Source organism: Boleophthalmus pectinirostris, unplaced genomic scaffold (genome assembly GCF_026225935.1).
Source record: "Boleophthalmus pectinirostris isolate CB_2022bp ecotype Guang Dong unplaced genomic scaffold, ASM2622593v1 HiC_scaffold_9, whole genome shotgun sequence".
NCBI lineage: Eukaryota > Metazoa > Chordata > Actinopteri > Gobiiformes > Gobiidae > Boleophthalmus > Boleophthalmus pectinirostris.
In genome coordinates this window covers 27289346-27311061 of record NW_026571541.1, presented here as the reverse complement: position 1 = coordinate 27311061, position 21716 = coordinate 27289346, and the positions used below count along the sequence as shown (strand labels likewise).

Genomic DNA, 21716 nt, shown 5'->3' with positions numbered 1-21716 from the left:
AACCAGGCCTAAACCAGGTCTAAAACCAGAACCAAACCCCCCACCAGGACTAAGACCCTCCACCAAGAATGTTACATAACATTTCTTGTTCAATATAATATTTAGTTTTCTTTTGTTTGTCAAAACCTTGACAAAGCCAAATCTGTTTGGAAGACTCAGATACATTAATTAGCCAAGTTTGCTTAAACTCCGCATGAAATCAATTATTTACACATTATCATTTAGAACATGTTTGGTTGTGATTCAATATTGTACAAATAAGAAATGATGCAACATGTGGAAATAAGTCTGATTTGAAGCAGGATCATTACTATGTGTTGTGTAACTGTTGTAAAGTGTGGCTGGAAGGCAGTGGTGTGCAGTGGAGCCAGGAAGAACTAAATCATAAATCGTAACAACACAATGGTCCCAAACACTCGCCTGTGAATTTTTCATGATCGTCTCTCAGGAAGTGTCTTGTTTCCACTGTGGAATACTGTAGGATTTAGCCAGAAAATTAAGGTTGCGCTATTTTTGTTAACAATAACAATGGGCCTATCACAATGTTGGGTAATCAGTGTTGCCATAAACTAAATATACTGCAGTAAGTTTAACAGAATATTACTTTTTATCAAATGTAAATGCATATAAAATGTAAAACAGCCCATAGTGTTTGACAAATAGTGAAATAAAAACACCAAGATCATGTAGAGCGAGTTAATATGAACAAATTTAGGACCAAAATGATGAGTCTGAAAGCAGTAGTTACAGAGAGAGGCAACGTTTTTTCAATACAAATTGAATTGGAGCTGGAGTCAATGGAGCCCAAAACGTGCCCTCACTCCTTATTTGCTATTTCCTGTATGGTCTTTTGTGTTCAGTTTGGGACATATACATTCCACATCCTCTGTAGTCCACCAGGCATCGCACATTGCATTTCCTTGGTGAATACTACAATCACAGATAGATGTATGTTTTTAAGTCAGTGATTCTGACTAGGCTGTCAAGAGATTTGAGCTTTCAAAATCTAACTCACAAACATCCATCTTGAGAATGATGTAATCCCTCATCCGTCCATGAGTGGTCCATGGTAGAATAGGTCCAAATACACTGTACAGATGAGTGCTTGTGATACCTGTTCCATCTGTCTTGTAGGACTTTTAGATTGGTTCTGGTCAGTGGTTCAACATAAAAAAGTATTAGTAGTAAAGTACTGTACTTAAATATAAATGTTAGCTATCTGTACCACTTACCTTATATATTTACTTACATTACGTACATTGTTATTGGATACTTTTTACCTTCACTTTACGACATTTGAGAGCAGATATCTGTACTTTCTACTCCACTACATGTTTTAACTAGTATTAGAATACTGAAACGTAAAAGTATTTTTATTATTGTTTGAGACCTGCTCAAAAGGCTGAGAGGTTTATTTTTAACACATTTATAGTTTGACCAAATGAAAATATACTGTGGTGTAACGATATCCAAATCTCTCGGTACGATATTATCATGATATGCATCTCATGATACGATATTTACTGCGATATTTTGGAGAGGTTAATATGAATGTAAATAAGACAATTTTTGCATTTAAAATACCTTGACAAGATTTTGGTGTGAATTATTTCCATCATAATCCCAAGAATTCAAGTAAATACATATTTCTTCATGTTGTCTGCACTGAAATGAATCATGGGATATGTAGTTCCCTGTGTTTATAAGCCCTTACTACTATAAAACCATGCATTTAAGCAAAGAAACTGATTCGATATATTGTGACATCCCACGATATTACTGTGAGACTTGACGATATCATGATATTTTGGTTATTGCTACGCCCCTAAAATATACAAATAAAATCAGCTCAAAAGAATCAAAAGAACAATCAATTTAATAGTTTCCGTTGAACAAAATTCAGCTCAAATCACTACATTTAAACCCTCATAAGACCTCAAAATCTGCACAAAATACTTCTACTTTTTGCTGTTTAAGTACATTTTTAAATAAGTACTTTAACTTAAGCCAGATTTTAATGTGATACTTTTACTTGAGTACTATCTTGCTTCAGTACTTGTACTTTTACTTAAGTAATAAAACTGAATCCACCACTGGTTTTGGTCCATCAATTTCCCCAAACAGTTTATCACTACTATCCAAATTTTTTTATGAGTCACCTGTATATTTATGTATTTTTTAAGTAGTCTAATTTGTCATCATGTGCGCTATAAATAACAAACCTTTCATTTCTTTATGTAATTTTGGTTGGTTTTAACATGAGCAAAAGTATAAAATATAAACTATATATAAAACAGGACAATGTTAGAGCTGTGTTGTTTCTTTTAGCTTGTGGGCGTCGGAAACTTAGACAAGCAGCATTTAGTAGTCCATTAGCTTAGCATTAGCCTCACATGGCCCGCCCAAAACCAAAACATGAAAGACAAATTCACGGTTTACCCCACTAATTCCAATGTCAGGATACTATTTAGCCGTCTCCATGCTGCTATCTTGTAATTATTAGCTATTTTGTTCTTTTCATTGCCAAACGTTTCTTGCTGACGCCCCGGTGTTGGAGTTAGCTTTCCAGAAAACAGTTAGCGGTGTGAAAAGTAAGGGATTGCCATATAATTGAAACAGACCGAGATGATGAATAACTCTAGAGGAAGTTCTAATCGCGTTTTATCCTTCCCTGGCCCAGGCTAGCCCTAGCTGAGGGCTAATTGCATCATTAAAATGCAGGGGCGAGAGGCACATCAGAAGGTGGATGTAGGAGCTTGTTATTTCGGCTACAGAGTGGTTAGCCAGGTTTTGTGGTAAAAAGTTGGGATGATTTAGAGCTGTCAGTCATATTTTTTTTCATCTAAGGATTTTCAGTGCCTTTCCAAGTGTGACAAATAAATTGGTTTCTCAAATCCACAAAAGTTGGGAGTTTAAAATGTATAACAAAATCCAAATATTTGCAGGTAAATTCATATTCTTGTTGCTAAAATGCTATACAGTTTTATGTATTTCATTTATTTTAAAGGTGCACTCTGTAACTTTTTAGGTGGGGGTCTGTCACCTGTTTGTTTCTACGACATTAAAAAGCTCTACCTGGTTTTATAGCTCACAAAAACCTAGAAAAATTGGCATTCTGACTGTGAGTGTGGTCACCTCTCCATAGATCTGACCGGTAACTTGATCTGGTTTGGTCTCCATGAAGATAGAAAGGTTTAATGCCATACTGTGAAACATTAAAGACAAAGCAATTACGTCCACATGGAGAAAAGCATTTGACTGACCCTCAACCAGAAAAGTGACACAATGCACCTTTAAATAGTTTATTTAAAGGTTCACTAAATGCAGGCATGTCCAAACTATGCGCCCCTTAAACAAATTTTTCTTGGCCCTCAGACTTCCAGGTGAATTGGCCCAAATTACCTTGCATCAATTAAAAATGTACTTTTTACTGCAGTTTTTTTTTATTTTTTTATTAATTAATTTTTTAATCTACCTTGATAAAGCCAGTATTTAATATTTAGTGTATGGTTTTGAGGATTTTAGCATGAATAAAGACTGATGGCTCATTCTAACGTGTTAAACATGCATGTATTTCAATTATTCACTGTATTGAGCTCCAGTCTACAGCCCTCGATCTGCTTCATCTGTGTTTAAATATGTGGCCCTTGATGAAAAAAGTTTGGATGGATGAAATGGCTTCATGGAGAATGAAGTTTGCCTTGCTTGGAATGTTCCACCATGTATCATTAAACATATCACCATTGCATTTATTCAAATACATTGTTGAAAATTTGCTTGAAAAACGTGCATTCTTACTGTGAGCAGGTTTTCCTTTTCACAGATCTGACCTGTAACATTGCCTGGTGGTGTCTTCTGCTTATCTCCATGGAGAGATATAAGTTTATGGCTATACTGTGGAACTTTCTAGGCAAAGTAATAAACTCTCAGTGCTTTGTGTTTTATTTTTTGTATGAAAAGCGCTCCATAAATAAAGTCTGATTGATTGATCTCCATGGAGACCAGCAGTTTTGCAAGCCTTCCACCAGAAAAGTTACACAGTACATCTTTAACTATTCCATTCTTATGATCCATAACTCAGAATCTTTTATTATTCTCTGTCAGTGCAGGTTTAGAAAACTCTGGTGCTAACGCCAGATAAAAAGTCAATAAAGGAATAAATGTAGTTCACAAATTTTCCAATAAACTACAAAGTCTGTAGAAAAAATCAACAGCCAACCCCAGTGGACTTACTGCGCCCATTCGCTGAACCACAATTGTGTCCATTAATCTTGTATTGTGTTTTCTAGAGGTCAAGCTTGTACACTTATATTGAGTTAAAATACAATAACTGATGTGAATAATATTGTTGTAATTACAGAAATAGTGCGGGCCATGACCTACGTGATCAACCAGGGAATGGCCATGTACTGGGGCACGTCTCGGTGGACAGCGATGGAGATTATGGTAAGTCTGATTTACTTTTAAGCCAATACAAATGAAATGGTGTAGAAAAGGTTGTGGGAACTACTTGATCAGAGATATTAGAGCTGAGTAACGAGAACAGCTGAGCAGGCACAAATATCCAACCTGATCTGCATTTTTTTTTTTAATAGTAACCTTAAAGAGGGGCAAATTTTGGATGTAATTGCATTGTTCTCTCATCCAAAACATGCCTGAAGAGGTTTTAGATCATTGTTTCCCAAAGACAAGAGATTTTTTGTGGGTTGCCCCGATCTGCCTGCAGGTTGAAATGTTAAGACATGTTTTTTATAATTTCTAATCTTTTTGTAATTACTTTATTGCCTATTTTGTTCCAGTATTGCTGGTTCAATTGAATGTTGAAAAGAAAAAGAAATGGGCTACATTTAACGCCCAAATAGATGACTTATGGATCCTTTAATTGCTGGTTCAATGACTGTTTTTCATTGTTTAAAACTTGAGTCATACTAATTGTTAAGAGAGACATGATCACTCAGTCAACAATAAAATATCCTCATTAATGTTCAATAATGGTCAAATCCACCTTTATTTTGTGATTTACCAATAATGTCTATTGACTTGGGTCGTGAAGGTTTGTGACTTTTAAAATATGGGTCCCCAGAAAAAAAAGTTTGGGAAACACTGTTTTAGATCATCCCTGCATGTTTGAGTAATCTAGCAATCTCTTTGAACGCTCCTCCACGATTCTGTCCAAGACTTAGTCCACAAATCACCCATGCCCCTGTATGACAACTTTTCATAAATATACAAAAGTGTGATACAAAACAATACACTACAACTTCACAAACCTGATGCGATGTGCAGTAGTTCCATTAGCGCAATGCATTATGTTGTGATAGCGCTCTGAAGAGGGAGTGACTTAGTGTGGAGAGCGAATGGAGGAAACTTTTGGCAAATGTAGCATTTTCATAACAATAAAAGGTAACATGGTGATCTAAATATGTTATGTGTTAGAAGTTAATACCCCATAGAAGTGTAATACTCCCACTTTAAATACAACATATACTTTTTATATTTACACAGTACACCTATATTATTATTTTACATGTTGTTCATTTCAAATAGTAGAAACAAAACTGATTCTCTGAGTCTCTTTACGCTGCCTCCAACATAAAAAGTCCAATATAAGCAATAGTGTCTCAAATGCACAATGATAAAGATAAAACTAAAACACATAAATCACATCACGTCTTGTTTATATGGGCTGATATTAAAATTTCCATGCTTTTCCTAGACTTTTTGAAACGCAAAAGTTACAAGCTCGAACAGGCTAATCATCGTTGGAGTAACTCACCGCGGTAAAACGTACAATTTTAATTAAAACATACAACTGAGGCCTGATTAACTGCAAAGTTCTGAATACATTTAAATATGTCTGATTGAAATGCGTCATGGTCATTAGTTACTCCATAGCTGATTAGACTGCTTAGCGCTGCTTTCAAACTCTTACATTATGAAAATATAAGTGAAAATTAAAGGAGAATTTGCCTGGAGCGAGCGGAGGTGGGTGTGCGCTGTGGAGCTCCAGTATTTCAGGCAAAAACAATGTGATTATACAACACCTGTCATCAGTCAGTCCAGCTGTTAGAAACTGACTCATTCACATATCAGTGAAAACAGTGAATAACTACGCTTCTGGATATTATTTCGTGGTTTAAAGAGCAGATCACAGAATTAAAGATGAACTTTGTAGCTTTTCTTGTGGGTGGGTTGGGTTTCTATGGTGATGTTATTACTTTGCCTGGAATGTGTTTTAATGAGTCCATATTGCTCTATTTCTATGATATAATGTTGTTTTCCTCATCAAAATTGTACTTGGAGTTGTGTTTTGTTTCATTGTCACATTTAACACACAAATCCTGCATATTTACCGTATTTTCCGGACTATAAGTTGCTCAGGAGTATAAGTCGCAGCTGCCAAAAAATACGTAATGAAGACGAAATTTTTTCAGTTGTTACTGAAGTCCAGGCTTTGTCAATCCATCCAGCCAGTGACTTCCAGGAAAGTTGCATGGTGCACCCGCCCGGTTACAGTGAAACTATGTTCTCCATCCCCGCTTTCCTCCAGTCCCTCACAAGTTTCTCGCTCACTCCAAACTTTCTTTCTGCTGTTCGGTTACTGTTTTCGGCTGCATATTTTGCTACTTGCAGAAGGACAGTGTTTTTTTCTGTAGGAGACATGTGCAGTAGGGTGCAACGTGACAATGGTAAAGTAGTAGCAGATACTGACACACAAGCCTAGAGCGGCTGTCAGTATCAAAATTTTAATATATAAGTTGCACCAAAGTATAAGTCCAGGACCACCCAAACCATGAAAAAAAGTGCAACTTATAGTCCGAAAAATACGGTAGACTTCACTCAAGCAGAAAACACCACCTTGTTATACCAGTAACACAGGAAGTGCTCAATGTGTTTTTAAAGTCCATACACCTTCACTAGAATCTGAAAGGCCAAGCTCTACTGAACTAAAGGTAAAACGCAGCTGTTAACTTGAAAAGCTTGAGTTTTGGAGATGGTGACAGACTAATAATACAGCTCTACTCAAACGTGTGTGAATGAAACAAAACACAACTCCATTTATGTCTTAGGTAGGAGGTAACAATTTCTAACTTTGAAAACATTCATTCTTACTGAGCAGGCTTGCCTCTCCACAGACCTGACCTTAGTGTCACACTGGACACAGCAATAACATCTCCATGAAGTATGTGGCGGTGACCTAGCCAGGAAGGTGAATTCTATCAATATTTGTGACTCCCGAGAATCCATTTACTGGCTCCCACTGTTGCGATTGCGATGGTTAATAAGTGGTTCAAACCAATCTGAGGGCAGCATTGTGGTTGGGAAGAAGCCAAAGGTGAAGAACCAAAACAAACCAAAACAAACATGGCACTGCAGAAGGACACACTACAGCCTGTTTTAGCAGAAATACAAAGTGTTTTGTTTTTGAGAGACATGCAGAGAGAAGACTTTTCTCTGAATTTTGACTTATTCCAAATCAATTGTGAGCAGAGACGTACTTGGAGTTGTGTTTTGTTTCATCCACACGTTTGAGTAATCCTTTGTTATTAGTTGTCTACATTTCCAAAGCTCAAAATGCTCTGTTCCACCTTGTGATGTCATGAAGCAGTAGTTTTCAAGCTACCTTTATCTTTTTGTTTAGTAGATTGGAAATTTCATGCCTGAATTCATCCAAATTATTCTTGTGAAGGTGACACAGTGGAGCACTTCCTGAATTACGCATGGCATGGTTTAGTCCTAGTTTAGTCCTGGTAAATCCTGTTTTAGTCCTGGTTTAGTCCTGGTTAAATCCTGTTTTAGTCCCGGTTTAGTTCTGCATTTATTCCTGGTTTAGACCTGGTTTAGTCCTGGTTTAGTCCTGGTTTAGACCTGGTTTAGTCCCGGTTTTAGTCCTAGTTTAGATCTGGTTTAGACCTGGTTTAGACCTGGTTTAGTCCTGGTTTAGACCTGGTTTAGTCCCGGTTTTAGTCCTAGTTTAGATCTGGTTTAGTCCTGGTTTAGACCTGGTTTAGTCCCGGTTTTAGTCCTAGTTTAGATCTGGTTTAGACCTGGTTTAGTGTTGGTTTTAGTTCGGATTTAGTCCTGGTTTAGTGCTGGTTTAGTCCTGGTTTATACCTAATTTTAGACCTGGTTTAGACCTGATTTTAGTCCTAGTTTTAGTTCTGGTTCTAGTCCTGGTTTTAGTCCTAGTTCAGACCTGGTTTAGTCCTGGTTTTAGTCCTAGTTTAGACCTGGTTTAGTCCTGGTTTTAGTCCTAGTTTAGTCCTGGTTTAGTGCTGGTTTAGTCCCGGTTTAGACCTAATTTTAGACCTGGTTTAGACCTGATTTAGACCTGGTTTAATCCTGGTTTAGTTCTGATTTCGTTCTGCTTTCATGGCCTGATACCAACTGACCCATGGCCCGGTACCGGTCTGTGCCCCGGCGTTTGGGGACCCTATTTTAATGTGTTTGTCATGAAGTTTTGCTTTTCCAGACCTGACATTAGCCGGGTTACAGTGGCAAATCCTAGAAAAGCTACATAGTGCGCCTATAAAACCCTACACAGCCTCTAATCATAAGCCATGATCCAGTGCAGTGCGCCTGGAGGACTCGCACAGATTACTTTTGATAGCCTCGTAACACTGGCTTTCCTACAGGACCCTCCATCCATCTACAGCTCTGTTCTTCTTATCTCGTTACGGTAATGAAAATACTCTCTGGGCCACACAAGTGAATTGGACCCCTACCGTGGCCCCCCGTCTTTACCGCCTCCCTTCTTCCAATCACCCGCCCTGCCTTCCATCATAGGGACCACGTATCTCAAGAGAACACAAGGGTACATGAAAGAAGAGCAATTTAGATAGCATCAATAATGAACATGGGGCGGGGAAGGAGAGGAGAACAGAGCAGCGCAAAGCAAAGGGCCGCCTGTCGTTTGTAAACCCAACCGTAGCATTGACATTAGAACACTGGCGAACCATTATGTGAAGCCCCGTGGTTACACAGTGATATAGTAGATGGTCCAATGGAGAGAAAGGACAGTTTGAATAGAGGGTTGTCGGGTAAAGTGTACTGTAATGGCTGATAATGATAACAATTGTGGGAATTCAGTGGTCCATGTACCAATATTGATGAAGGGGGAAGTCTCAAATGTGAACTGAATTGGTTATTGAGAAAGGGATCTCGCAGTGTCAGGTTTTCAAGATGATTTACTCAAAAAATAAGTACATTTTTGTTATTATTCGCACTATAAAATTGCCATTGTTTATCTTAGACTTAGGCTGCGTTCAGACCGCAGCCTGAAGTGACCCAAATCCGATTTTTTGGCTTCTATGTGACCTGTATCCGATCTTTTAATGACAGTCTCAATGACACAGATCCGATTTTTTCAAATGCGACCCAGGCCACTTGGATATGTGGTCCTAAAACCGATACATATCTGATCTTTTGACATGTAACTTCAGTCTGAACGGCCAAAGCACATTCATCCGACCTACACGTTATCAACAAGCTACAAACGTCACTATTCTGCGCTGAAGTAGGCGAAAATTGTTAATGAACTCCGTGTCACTGAAGAGAAGCACATCACCACTCACCACTCTTGACTACGTCTCCACATCCACACGTTCCTTTCAATGGACGTCGCTGCCGCTGTCCCATAAAACGCCACGGCCAAAAACCTCATCCTTCTCCTTCTCAATCTCCTCCTTAAAACAAGTAAGTTGTTCATGTTCTGGCTCCAGTACGAGAGGAACTTTAAAATCGCCAGGTGCTCAATGCTCGCGTCCATGTTTGGACAACTTCCGTAAATGCTGAGCACGCTCACTGCGGTTGATGTCATCGTGTCCCCCAGTGCGCACATGCGGGACACTTTCGGGCCGTTTACTGTTCAAACTGGAGTCACATACAAGCCGCATTTAATTGGAAATGTGAACGACCTCGCAAAAACATCGGATTTCACAAAAAAATCGGAATTGAGCGTTAAGCCCTGCAGTCTGAACGTAGCCTTAGACTTAGACTTATGCCGGACGTACACTGTGCGATATTTTTGATAGTTTCACTCAGCTGCAGCTCAAACTGAAAGACCAAATTGCAGGTTTTAAAAGTCCACAATTCCTGTTCTCACACGACGATGCGGTCTGATATACAGGTTTGAAATTCTTGCGACCTACGATGGCTGATCTGGGGCTTGTCGCAAGGTATTAATTAGTTCTCGTTACCCCATGTATACTACACAAAGCATGACACACGATTAAGCCAAAACTCAGTTGCACAAGTAAAAAAAATTAAATAAAAATCGCACAATGTATGCTCGGTTTTGGCCAAGTTTATTGATCCACAAGGGAAAGTAGCTCACACATAACACTATATTATAATAACAAAAAGTTAAAAAATATAAATGGTAATAATAAATTCTAAATAAGTAACAAAAAAGATCAAAAAGACTGGTGTCAAATAAGGTATAATTGTATGTAAGTCAACATAAAATAGAAAAATAAATAATAAAATATAAAATCTCATCTTATCATGTAAATAGTTTTACTGAAGTAATCTTAAAGGTGTACTGTGTAACTTTTGGTGAAGGGGCCATCACCAGCTTCTCTCTGTAGAGATGTTGCCTGGAATGTTCCACAGTATGACATTACACTTACATTACACTGGAGACAAGAGGTGACACCATCGAGCCAAGTTACACGTCAGATCTGTGGAGAGGCGAGCCCACTCACGGTAAAAATGCAAGTTTTTAAGTCATTAAAAACCCATGTTATTGAGTAAATGCAAGATGGATACTTTTAATGCCGTACTGGGACAAAAACTCCATGGAGACAAGCAGATGGCGAACTTTTTTTTTTTTTTTTTTTACATAAATGTGTGCCTCTCTCTTTCTGTAATATTTTATTTTGTGTGACAGCTGCAATGGATTATTCTTGCATTCATCAAAATCGTGAACAACATATTTTTTTATTTGGTAACGCTTCATACTAACTACACTTTAAATTAGCCTTAATAAAGAGTGAACAAAAACTTAATTCATAATGGACAAAGTGTTAATTAAGAACGTTTCAGGCTTTGTAACTAATTAAAATTTAACCCTGACTTAATTACGCCGTTACTATGTTTGAATCATTCTTAAACTATTATTTCATTATGAATTAAGTGTTTGTTCATGCTTTATTAAGGATAAAGCACCTCATTGAAAATTCACTTCCTCAGCTCTACATTTTTTACTTGCAGGACACCTCAGGATATAGTTTTAGCTTTTTAAACAGTTTCTACATATGAATCACATGTATTTGTATTTAAAGTATAACGTGTATGTTCCTGTGTTGTCCTGTAGGAGGCGTACTCTGTGGCGCGGCAGTTTAACCTGATCCCCCCGGTGTGTGAGCAGGCTGAGTACCATCTCTTTCAGAGGGAGAAGGTGGAGGTGCAACTCCCCGAGCTCTACCACAAGATAGGCAAGTACTGCGACTGCAACAGATAAAGTACATCTACTCAGCAAATGTTCCACTGGTCAGTCTGGTCATCTGGTCAGTTCCAACACTTTGATATTGATTCTGAATGTGATTATTTAAAGGTGCGCTGTGTAACTTTTCTGGAGAGGGCCCACAAGATGTTAATGCTTTGGATTAAATCAGGGGTGTCCAAACTTTTTTCATCACGGGCCACATATCTAAACACAGACAAAGCAGAGGGCTGATCGAGGGCCGTAGACTGACGCTCAGTACAGGGAATAATTGAAATATGCACACGTTTAACAAGTTAGCATGAATAAAAACTGATGACTCATTCTAAGATCCTTAAAACCACACACTAAATATTAAATATTAGCTTTATCAAGGTAGATTTTCAAAAAAACTTGCAGTAATTAATTGCAGTAAGCTCATTTTTAATTGATGCAAGGTAATTTGGGCCAATTCACCTGGAAGCCTGAGGGCCAAGAAAATTTATTTGAGGGCCGCCTTTGGTCCATGGGCCATAGTTTGGGCATGCCTGGTTTAAATTGTCCACCGTATGGCATTAAACTCATCTGTCTTGCATTTGTTCAACTACAGGTGTGATTTATTGCTCAAAAATATCTTTAAAAAACCTAAAACTACACTTTAATTTGACATGCAAGTCTCCATGGAGATTCTTAAGTTTATGGCCATACTTTTGGAACATTTTAGGCCCATCTCCATGGAGACAAGCAGGTGATGGACCCTCCACTGAGCAAGTTGCACAATGCACTTTGAAAGAAGACACGTTATACTTAATCTTGAAACATGCGTTGAACATCGTATTACACTTTGTTCACTGTGCTGCCATATTGATTAAAACTGACTTAATAATAAAAGATTTACTGACTTCCTGTTCAAAACTGCAGAACATGTAGTCTGATTTTATGAACTCAGAGGAGTGGGTAAGACATTTTCTGAGCATTCAAGCCTCAAATGTAGGACAATATACAGGCTTACTCAAAAATACATGAATCTAAATAAAACTTTGAGTAAGATAATGACCAGGGACCACATTATAACATGATTAGGTTTCTAATTTTTCTCAAGATCATGTTATGTTAAGTTTTTGAGACAATTTCTGATTTCTCCCTTTGATAGGGTGACCAGACCTGGGTTGGGATGTTTGGTAAAAATAAAACTGTGAAAAGTGTGTAACATTGTGAATTCTCATGTCAGTCATAATCTGAGGGGCTTCTGTCGCTGCATTTTTGTATTTTTTTTTTGCTTTATAGTCATTTGCAAAACATGGTTTTCTGTATTTTGGCAAAACAAATGATGATTTATGCTCCTCTTTACTGTTGGCAGGGATCAGATTAGTCAAAAATTGTGATAGTCCTGTGGTTTAGGCCTGATGTAATCCTAGTTTAGTTTTAGTTTAGATCAAATTGGTCAAAAATAGAGACACCTGAGACATTTCTTGTATAAAACTGGAACAAATCACTGATTTTGTATAAATCTACTGGGACCTGGGACTCAAGGCTCAAAACTGGGACTGTTCTGGGTAAATGGGGACATCTGGTCACTCTACCCTTTGAGTAATTTGGTTTTAGTTTAGCCGTAGCACTGTTGCACATCCATGGTCCATTATTCAGCGCTGCGTGTGATCCGTGAGCAGAGTGTTCTTTCGGCTCATACATTTTCACCTGTCGCTGCATCACTTCACACTCACACCTTCTCCTTCTTCTCATTCTTCTCCTCTTTGTGCGACGTGCTGCTGTTTGCCTCTGGTCTCCATGGCGACGCGAGGGCAGGAGTCGGAGCCATGACGTGGTCGCCCCTGGCCTGTGGCATCATCACCGGGAAGTACGAGAACGGCATTCCGGAAACTTCCCGGGCATCCATGAAAGTAAGTGTGGCAGAGGACAAAGTACTACTCCCCCCTAGGTTTACAGTATATTATGCACGATTCAGACTTTTAAAGGCCCTATATCAGGTATATGTCAAACTCAGGCCCAGGGTCCAAATTTGGCCCATGATGTAATTATATTAGGTCCGCGAGATCATGTCAAATATATGTTAGACCTGGCCCGCCAACTACAGGTAGACTATAGAGACATTATTTATTTAAAATGTTGTTATTATTTTTATATTACGCTTGTTCTGGATTCAGTGGTTAAGCAAAACTTTTATTAAAGATTTATTTTAATAAGAAAAGGTTTAACATTACATATCTCAAAAGAAGAGAAAACAGGCAGATGTTGTTGAAATTTTTCAATAAATATTTCGTTTGGCTCACAACTTAGTCCCAGTTTTTAATTTTGGCCCTCTGTGAATTTGAGTTTGACACCCCTGTTCTATATTATGAAAAATTTACACTTGTGAGCATTGTTACCTCATGAAAAACATACCCTGCATTGTGTTTTGTTTAATGTTTGAGTTTTCTTTTATTATTAGTCTGTTTACATCTCAAAAGCTCAAAATGCTGTGTGAAGGAGTAGTTTTCAAGGTTCAGTTTCAAGTTCTTTTGCCTTTTGTTCAGTAGAGATCGGCAGTTCTAGGGCTGAAATCATCTAAATGATTCTGGTGAAGGTGTATGAAGTTTAAAAACACAGTGGAGCACTTCCTGTATTACCACATGACATCACAGGGTGTTTGAGAGAAAAACACAGTCTAAATATGCAGAGTTTGTGTGTTAAACATGTGTGAATGAAACAAAACAGAACTCCAGCTATGTTTTTTGATGAGGAAGCAACATTATAATATACAGTAGATAAGAAAATAGTGTAATATGAGCCTTTTAAACTTTTAAACTTATGGAGAACTATTGCAGTAGTTGCTTTGCTAAATGTTCCAAAGTACGGTAATAAAAGTATTAGATCTGCCCTAAGATTTAGCCTGATGCTGTCACCTGTTCATCTCCAGATACATAGATAAGTTTTATACTGTGAAATATTCCAGGCAAAGCACTTTAATTAAGCACCTCACCGGAAAAGTTAAACAGTGCAGCTTTAAAATAATTAATGTGCGGAAAAATTTCCAAAATTTTAGTCCTGATTTGTAGAGAAAATGCCACTGGCCTCTGTACTTGGTCTCTACTGATGCATTGTCGAGTGAGACGGCTCAAATGAGGCTAAAAACGATAACTGCTACTATTTCATATTAGCAGATAATGCTTTGGAGTGAAGCTGAGTGCTGAAATTGTGAAGGTGAAAAGACTTTGGATGTGGAGAGGGAGACATTTTAGATTTGATTTGGTCGTAATGGGAAATCTCAAAATGTTATTAGCTGGTACTTGGTGTGTAAAATTTTGAGGAGCATAAAATCTTTACAGTGCTGTTTGGCATAAAATATGATCTTTACGTACTTGTAGAATAAATTGAAGTAGTCCAGTAGTTGTAAGAAGAGGCAAGAGACTGGACTTCTAACAACGAAGATATTCATTTACCATCAGTACAGGACCCAGGACCCGGAGACATTAAGACATTGTGACATAAGGTATAATAATTCCTTGCATTATAGTGTGTATTATACCTCTGAGGATGTAGAGCAAGAAATCATCAAGGACTGAGTGCACAGTGCTCAGAAGTCCCACCTACTTTGAAGTCCGCTCTGGTTCCGGAAATAAATATTTAATATTTCCCATACACTTTTCAAAAATGCAGATATTAAAAGTTCAAAAGCATCACAGAGGCTAACTAGCGACGTCCTAACTAATATCCATAACTCTGCTGTTTGAAGTCCAAAAACCATAATTAAAATGAGCAAGATTCTGTGAAATATTTTAATAAAGTTTCAGAAACAAATCTGAAATTAAATTATTGGTTTTGTGAGTTTCCACAGAACTTTAAGGCCTGTTTACACGAGAACGATTGTGGGTAAAAATGACAAAATATTTTATCGGAAGTTTATTTATTTATTTTTATTTAACCTTTATTTTACCAGGCAAAACATTAAGAACAAATTCTTATTTACAATGTTGGCCTGGGCATGCCAGAGCAGCCAAGGGAAGGGGAAGGGGAGTTAAAACAATTAGACACTCAACATCATTCATTAAAACATAAAACAAACATTTACATCAGTCTCTAAAAGTGCCTTTTGTTTAGACAGTGACAGTGTTTTTGGGGCTGAAAAACGTACACATCTGAAACCACCCTCCAGAGTGGAAAAGTTGAATATGCTCCGCCGTAGTGTTTCCATCTGCACTGCCCAAGACGCAAAACTCTCATCAGATCTGCTCACGTCGTGTACGTGTTTATGTCACATACGGTACACACAGGCATTTCCTCAAAAGTGAAGACGCAACATCACTTTTGCATCTTCTGTTTAGACCGTCATCATATAAACGTAGCCTTAGTCCTGAGCAAACGTTCTTTTTTTTTTTTTTTTAAATACTTTTGGAACCAGAGGCGGGCGGTCCCTGCTGAGATCAACACTAAATTGTACAAAGCAATGGACAGTGTGGAGAAGAGGTGAGGAGAAAATGTAAAAATGAGATGTAAGCATATTGGAAGGTACAGTATCTGGACATGTGGAGATGAAATAGTTTTTAGGGCTGTCCCAAAGGAAAACTGAAAAGGGGATGTATAGATATAATAAGAGGACATATAGTTAGGATGCAGACAAGAGATGGAGCAGAGACAGACTTGACAATGTCTGAAAAGAACAACTACGCGAGGCAAGGAAAAAGAATGAATTCCAAAGTGCGAAATGCTGTGACCTTTAGCGGATCTAAATCAAAGGTTCATTTACATTGTACAGCTGTAGGGACACGTCTGCTCATGCATAGAATCACCGTGTTGGAAAGTTCAAGCCATTCATACAGGCTTATTACTGAAGTGGCATTTCTAGCAATAGAGATTTTGACACTTGACAAGTTCTCTGTAGTTTCTTAGACTTAGACTTGCACAAATGTTATTGCGCTACAAGGGAAATTATTTAACACAGTACTCACACATCACAATATATTATAATAACAAAGAGAAAAAATATAAATGGTAATAATCAAGTCTAAATAAGTAGCAAAAATAGCAAGAGACTGGTGTCAAATAAGGCAGAGCTATATAAATGTATATGTACAATAAAAATAAAATACAATAAAATATTTCAGGTTCTGTTATTAAATGAACTTCAAAAGATCAACTGAAAAATGTTTAGTTTAATTCATCAGCCGGTTTCACTTTGTGGAAACCGTCTGACCTCGCAGCATTAGGATTTGTTCACTCGATGGTAGGAGGGTACTTTTTTAAATTTAACCAATCGTTGCTATTTGGTCGTGACGTATGTAATGCACCACTCAAGGGACTAACTGGTATATTAAGCTTTTCCCAAATCCCTTAGGAAGAAGGGCAATAATGTCTTTCCACTTGATAAAGTTCACCAAACATTCTCTTTAATCCTCGATCTCAGGAATCGTTGCCAACACAGACTGTATAGACTATATGGACAACAGCGCCATCTGCAGTCCGACTTCCTCTGGACAGTATCCCAGATGTGTGAGAGTAAAAAAGCCCCCTCGTCCCGGTTTGTAGTCCCATGGGCATGTTTCTGGTTCGGACTGCAGATGGCGCTGTCATCCTGACTCCACTGGTAGGAGGACAGCACCAAAACCTGTTTAAATCAGCTGAGCGGACACGTCACAGTAACATCACGTGACCACTCTGACCAAGAGCGCTATTGAGCAATCGAAACTGTCAGGTATGAAAACAAAATCTGGTCTGTAAAAAGAACCTAATAACATAAAATATCTGAAGACCAAATAAATCCCATTGGACTCTTCACTGATTGACTGGTGCCCGAACTCACACTTTTGGGGTTCTTGCAAACAATCTAGTGTATTCCGATTCCTGACCCAGTCCCCGGAGAGAAATGAAATTGAGTGGAGGCACTAGATGGCACCAGCCTGGCTAGAAAATATTACCTTTTTTAGTATAAATAATAATTTTAAAGTGTAAATGTAAATGTTGTTTGCAGCATAAACAACACAGTTTATCCAGTCTCCAATCTGCTCCTTCAGCTCTTGTTATAATAGATAGTTACATTACCAGTTATACATAATGAATGTGTTTCAATGCACTTGTCATTTTCACACAGGCGGCTCTATTCGTCTTGTGCTTCTCCTGTGAAACATAATCAATGTGATGGTCAATGAGATTCTAAATAGACCCCACTTTTTATGGAGTAGAAAGGCCTGTATTTACTAAACAGACGTGTTTTCAACCAAAGTGATGTGGAGTCGATTTTCGTTTCATTCACTCGTGTCTGAGAATTTAGACTGTGTAAGAGCCAGTTTTGAAGAAGCACTGTAACTTAGTATTATGGCATTAAACTTATCTCCACAGGGACAAGCAGGTGGTTCTGTGGAGGAGCATACTTCCTCACAGCATCATTTCTGAGCTTATAATTGGATAAATGCAAGATATAGAAGTTTAATGTCATACAGTGGAACATTATTGGCAAAGTAACATTTCTGTGGAGATAAGAAATGTGCACGGTGCAGGTTTAATCTCAAGTTTTCTGTGCCAACAAGTGCTTCTCTCTGCAGCTTTTGAATATGTGATTGTAACTGTGATAAATGTACCTACACATACTTTAGAAGTTACACAGTTAGGCTCCCAAAGTTTGAGAAGAATTGAATATAGATTTTCCCTGGAACGGTTTGGATCAGATAACTTGCTGAGTGGCTCCCAGCTCTTTTCATGCCTGACTTGCTTAACTGATTTCCCCTCCCGCCTTTGTGTGCAGTCGTACCAGTGGCTGAAGGAGAAGATCGTCAGCGAGGACGGGAGGAAGCAGCAGGCCAAACTCAAAGAGCTCCACCACATGGCCGAGAAGCTGGGCTGCACCCTGCCCCAGCTCGCAGTGGGTGAGCACCTGCACACAGTCACACTCGTTCAGATACAGTGATCGGTCGTTTATCGCGGGAAATAGGCGAAATCCACGAAGTCGTCAGCTTTATTTCTTACAATTATTATGTCTGTTTTAAGGCTGTAAAACCCCTCACCACACACTTTATACATTTTTCTCAGACAGGACATTTACAACCCTTTTTGCATCCTTCTTAAAACTTATTGTCGCTGTCGTCCTTATTTTCAATGAATCAGTCAACAACTTTATTAATCCCAAAGCGCAATTCAGTTCTCACATCTCTGGTCGTGCACAATCTATAAATAATAAAAGAAAAAGAAAAACAGACGCCATACATTCAAACCTCAGTGCATCAGGGACACAGTAGCGAATTTACTCTCCATTTAAAAGCTTTATGGCAGAAGGAATAAAAGGTTTGGCGTAGCGGGTAGTCTTTTGCTGTGGGGTGACATATCGCCTCCCAGAGGGCATTTGCACAAACTGTGAGCGCAGTACATGGTTACTATGGCCTTAGTTTTTTGGAGCACCTGATGTCTCCACACAGAGGCCAAGTCTTCTATCTGAACCCCACTGATTTTGCCACACACTTTTACTATCTGGTTCAGACTGTTCTTGTCCTTTACAGATTACCCATAAAACCAACAAATAAAAGAAAAGGTCAGCAAACTTTCGATAAAGGAATGATAAAAATTATTTAAAATGTTAGGTGACACATTAAAGAGCTGAGCTTCCACATCAAGTGAACCCGCTCCTGTCCTCGTTTGATAATTTGCTCAGTGTTCTTATCAAATCTTAGGGAGGAATCACAGTTCCCAAGTACTTAGAGGAGTCCACCATTTCTACTACTTCCCCATGGATGAAGCTGGCTATTGGGCTGTGAACTTTTTTCCTCCTTCTTTATGTAACAAACTGAAGATTAATGTATTTCGTAATGGATCCCTACAGCACGTAACTTCTATCTTCCTTCAGCGTGTCCAGAAGTCCAACTTTTTGTGCGATCGTTAGTCGGGGAGAAAACATACAGCACTTCAGAATCACACTGCTGATGATCGAACATTTATGTAAATTTGGAAAGCTGAACGCATTCTGTACTGTACAGGAGACACGGCACAGAGGAGATTGACTGACAATGGTTTACAGTCCCTTAGTCAATCAGGACGCAGGGGGAGGAACACAATTATACGCTGCAAAAAGAAAAAAGCATGCAAAATTGCACTTAAAAAAATCAGCGAAACAGCGAGGCTGCGAAAGCCGAACCACATTATAGTGAGGGACGACTGTACATTCATTTAGTGTCACTATGATGAGGACCTAGTGCAGGAGTGGGCAAACTATGGTCCGGAGGCCATATGCGGCCCGCCAAACTTTAAAAATCATAATCATAGTTTTAAAAGTAATTTCAATAAATGGTAAATATCATGGGACCTGAAAGACAGATATTTTGTCAGATATTTTATCCCATCATTTTCAGTTATGGGATATTTCAATAACATGGGATACGTTTTCTACATATCCCATGTTAGTTTTTTCTCTTATGAGTTGGATTACCAAAAAACTCCATCCATCTCCTCCTAATCCGGCCGTTCCATCAAATTTTAAAACCCTTTGTGGCCCACGAGTCAAACGTTTGCCCACCCCTGATCTAGTGGATGTGAAGATAGAAGAACCTGTGAAGACATTTTTGTTATTTTGAGTCATGAATTGCAGTGGGCAGCGATAACCAAAAGATTTAATTTCATATACTGTATTTTATATTACATTTGCTCTTGATCTCATATCTTTGCCCAAAGTAGCGCTGCAGGGGGGCTCTCAAAGATTAATTTCAGAATCATTTATTAATGATCACACAAGTTGGTGGAATTTGTTTCTCATACTTTTTTAAATGTAAATCTAAGAGAACAAGCATAAGAAATTCATTTGAATAAAGTGTGGATAATTATTGAGGAGCCTCAGGGATCTTCTTATCGAAAAGGAGGCCCACATGCTGAACACGTAAAAAGGCAGAGTGGCGCCATCCAGTGGACATTCTGTGAACATGTTTCTCTTTTTCAGCCTGGTGTTTACGGAATGAAGGAGTGAGTTCAGTTCTACTGGGAACCTCCAACCCTGAGCAGCTCACGGAGAACCTCGGGGCCATCCAGGTCAGAGCAATCACAGACATATTTATGTGAACTATCTCTTCTCATAATCTGTATTTTCTGGTTGATTGGGAGTTCTCAATATTAAATACTTAAACAGAAAAATGTGTCTTAGAGCTTTGATGGTACTATTTATTTGTTTCCTGATATGTACTTCTTCTCCAGGTCCTCCCTAAGATGAGTTCACACGTTGTCTCAGAGATAGACCACATCCTGGGCAACAGACCCTACAGTAAGAAGGACTACCGCTCCTAAACACGGCTGACCCAGGTCATTAGTGTAACAGTCACATGTGTCCCCGCTCTCCGGTCTCCTCCTCTGCCTTCGAGACGTGTCCTCCTCCTCCCCTCTGCTCCGGTTCCTCAGGTCCTGTTCAGCCAAGAGACATCAGTGCTTTCCTCCAGAAGCAGCTTTGTGGAAGTCTTACTACGCTGTACAAGTACTATGCACAGCTTTAGCTACAGACAACATTTCAGACAAACCAATGTCACTTTTCAGGTTGTGTATTCAGAAAAAAAGGCTAAACATTATCACCAAAACTAATTATAAGGATTCTTTTTTTTAATTTCAGAATGCTAGCAATCTGTAAAAATTCAATATCCAACAAAATTTGACATTTTAATTTGAAGCAATCTGGTACAAATCATAAATTTGCTACTACCTGTATTTATCTAATGCTGATTTCAAACGCTAAAACATCAACATTTGCTTCATATGTTGCACGGACAGATCATCTAATTTATATTTGGGGTTAAACAAGACTTAAAGATGCATTGTGTAACTTTTCTGGTGAAGGGTCTGCCACCTTTTTGTTTCTATGGATATGTCACTGCCTGGAATGTTCCATAGTATGACATTAAACAGATCCACCTTACGTTTATTTAAATTACATGTGGTTTTATGGCTTAAAAATAGCTAGAAAAACATCATTCTGACTGTAAGCGGGGTTTGTGCCTCTCCATAGATCTGACCTGTAACTTGGTCTGGTTTGGTCTCCATGAAGCCAGCTTTCTATCTAATGCCATACTGTGAAACATTCCAGGCAAAGCAATAACATTTCCATGGAGAAAAGCATTTAACGGACCCTTCACCAGAAAAGTTACACAGTGCACCTTTAAATAAGTCAGTTTTACATGATATAAATAACAATTTATTCATCCCAATTTAATGTCAATCCTGTTGAAATCTGAATTAATTACACACACACACTTAAAAAGTTACACTGTGTTGCTTACAATACGTCTGTTTAACGTAACACGACGCTTTCATTTGTGATAAAAAGTATAAAGTGCCT

General features: G+C 38.4%; 1 protein-coding gene across 4 annotated transcripts in view; it reads left to right on the top strand.

Moving 5' to 3' along the window:
* kcnab1a (potassium voltage-gated channel subfamily A regulatory beta subunit 1a) overlaps positions 1 to 21497 on the top strand; it is a 199240-nt gene extending 177743 nt beyond the window's left edge. For all 4 annotated transcript variants that reach the window (XM_020937684.2, XM_055148016.1, XM_055148018.1 and 1 more), the window contains 6 exons: positions 4361 to 4446; positions 11318 to 11438; positions 13232 to 13326; positions 18162 to 18282; positions 20337 to 20425; positions 20588 to 21497. In XM_020937684.2, the coding sequence (XP_020793343.1) occupies positions 4361 to 4446; positions 11318 to 11438; positions 13232 to 13326; positions 18162 to 18282; positions 20337 to 20425; positions 20588 to 20677 (602 nt within the window). In that variant the 3' untranslated portion in view covers positions 20678 to 21497. The remainder of the gene's footprint in view (positions 1 to 4360; positions 4447 to 11317; positions 11439 to 13231; positions 13327 to 18161; positions 18283 to 20336; positions 20426 to 20587) is intronic.
* The last annotated feature ends 219 nt before the right edge of the window (positions 21498 to 21716 follow it).